Raw genomic sequence first — 2,584 nt, forward strand, 5'->3', positions numbered from 1 at the left:
CCCTGGTCCCTGGGTTCCCTTTGTCCCCACTCCTGGTGTCCCCTGGCGCCTGCTCCATCTCCTGTGTCCCCATACGGGTCCCGTGTCCCCGTGGTCCTTGCTCCCAAAGCCCCCGGGGTCCCTAATCTCCGCATCCCCTGGGTCCCCAGTCTCCATGCCTCCTGGGTCCTCACTCTCAGCGTCCCCTCGGTCCTGAGGTGGCCCTGGGGACATCCCGTGCATCTCCGCTGACCCCCACCTCCTGCCGCAGGTGGAGCGGGAGCTCTTCGAGGCCAGCGGGACCAGGCGCACGGTGCTGCTGGTGACAGGGCAGGTGGCCCTGGCAGCACGGGCGCACCGGGTGGCCCTGATGGAGGGGGGGAAGGTGCGCGAGCAGGGCCCCCCCAGCCAGCTGCTGCGCCCCGGCAGCAGCTACTGGCACCTGCTGCAGGATGGGGGACGCCAGGGGACGCCGGGGGACGGGGACAAGGGCACGGGGAGTGGGGATGAGGGACAGCAGGAGCCAGGGATGGGGACGGTACAAGCCAGGATGGAGACGTCAGGGGATGGGGACACGAGGAGCTGGGATGGGGACACTGGGAGCCTGGGTGGTGACACCGAGAGCTGGGATGGTGACACCGGGGCCATGGATGGGGACACCAAGGGCAGAGGTGGGGACACTACTACCCCTTGGGATGGAGACAGCAGGAGCTGGAACGGGGACACGAAGGGCAGAGATGGGGACCCCGGGAGCAGTGACAAGGGACCATGAGACGTGGGCACCAAGCCAGGCAATGCTGCAGTGTCCCTGCTGCATGGCCGTGACCAGGGCGGCCACTGGATGAACTGGGGTGTCACCGGGTGCCACCAGGTGCCACCAAGGCTGGCGGCCGGCAGGGACGGCCACGTGACACAGAGCGTTAATAAAGCCTCGTGTTTGTACCCGGGGTGTGCTGGGGACTCCGGGGAGGGGGGGGACGACACAGTCATGGGTGCTGGGTCCTGGGGGTGCAACCCCCCAATGGCACCCATTGGAAGAGGCTGGGGGACCCTCCCCCACATCCTCACCTCAAGCTCCAGAGCCTCAAAGCTATTGGGGGGACCCGGGGGGGGGGAAGGGGAGGCCCGGGGGGTCCTCTCCGCCCCGCCCAGGACCCCCAGCAGCAGCAGCAGCAGCCCCAAGCCCCCCGCCCGCCCCGGCCCCGCTCTGAGCCCGCGCAGCAATTGATGACGCCGCCGCCAACCCGCCAATGGCGACTTAGCATCTCTCCTGACGTCACCGGGCGCCGGGCAGATCCCGCTCCCGGCGGGTTCTGAGAAGCCGAAAGCGAAAGCGGAAGCGAAAGCGAAAGCGGAAGCGCTGCGGGCGGTGCCCCGGGCTCCCTTCCGGCCCCAGCGGCTCTCCCCGGCTTCGACCCCGGCTTCGACCCCCCGCGGGAGGCTGGGATCGCAGAACAGCCCCGGCTGGAAGGGCCCCACCGGGACCATCCAGGCCATCTCCTGGCTCCACGCATGGCCGCCCAAAAATCAGGCCCCGTGCCTGAAAGCTCCACAAGCTCCTTGAGCTACAGCAGGCTCAGGGATGTGGTCACCTCCCTGGGGAGCCTGTTCCAGTGCCCGACCTCCCTCTCGGGGAAGGACCTTTTCCAAACAGCCTGAGCCTCACCTACGGCAGCTCCATGCCGTTCCCTCGGGCCCTGTCGCTGCCCCCCGAGAGCAGAGGCCGGCGCCTGCCCCTCCGCTCCCCTCATCAGGAGGCTGTGGGCCACCGCGAGGCCTCCCCTGCGTCTCCTCTGCTCTGGGCTCAACCAGCCCAGTGCCTTCAGCCGCTCCTCACACGCTTGCCCTGCAGTCCTGTCGCCGTCTCTGCTGCCCTCCTGCTGTTTGATGTCCTTCATCTGCTGTGCTGCCCAAAGCTGCTGGCGGAATTCCAGATGCGGCCATGCCGGTGCTTCGCGGAGCGGGGTCAGTCCTTTTGGCTCCATGCACCCAGAACACAGTCGGCCCCTTTGGCCACTAGGGCACACTGTTGGCTCACACTGAGCTTACCATCGACCCTGGAGCTCCTTCCACGCCGCTAGACGTGCACCCAGGATTACGGGTGCAGAATCCAGCATTTACTCTTCTTAAATTTCATACACCAATCTGATCGGCACTTGTCCCGTGCTCTCATCCGTCAACACCTCTTTGCAAGGCCTGTCTGCCCTCAAGGGAATCAACTTGATCGTCATAAAAGGACCTTCCAGAATCAAAGGGTGGTTGTGGTTGGAAGGCACCTCCGGGTCTATTGGGTCCACCCCCCGCTCATGCAGGGACATGCCGAGCACGTTGCCCAGGACCCTCCATGCAGGTGGCTTTGGTGATTTACAGGGAAGGAGACTCCAAAACTCTCCCGGCAGCTGGTGTCAGTGCTCTGTGACCCGATGTAAAGTCCTTGGTGATGTTCAGACAGAGCCTCTTGTGCTCGGCCTCTCTGCAAGGCCTCTCCAGCCCTCGTCAGAGTCAGCAGCTCCTCCCCGTTCAGTGTCAGCCACAATCCCTTTCCTTCCCGTCCTGCCTCCAGGTCATTCATGGGACCGCTGAAGAGACCTGGCCCCCAAATGGA

General features: G+C 65.6%; 1 protein-coding gene across 1 annotated transcript in view; it reads left to right on the plus strand.

The window, feature by feature from the left end:
• Positions 1-921, plus strand: part of LOC118159945 (antigen peptide transporter 1-like) — a gene marked incomplete at its 5' end in the record, with an annotated part of 4,228 nt that extends 3,307 nt beyond the window's left edge. The window contains one exon of the mRNA XM_035314478.1: positions 251-921. Within this exon, the coding sequence (XP_035170369.1) occupies positions 251-751 (501 nt within the window). The remainder of the gene's footprint in view (positions 1-250) is intronic.
• Positions 922-2,584: the final 1,663 nt, after the last annotated feature.

Source organism: Oxyura jamaicensis, unplaced genomic scaffold (assembly GCF_011077185.1).
Source record: "Oxyura jamaicensis isolate SHBP4307 breed ruddy duck unplaced genomic scaffold, BPBGC_Ojam_1.0 oxyUn_random_OJ72781, whole genome shotgun sequence".
In the NCBI taxonomy this organism is placed as follows: Eukaryota; Metazoa; Chordata; class Aves; order Anseriformes; family Anatidae; genus Oxyura; species Oxyura jamaicensis.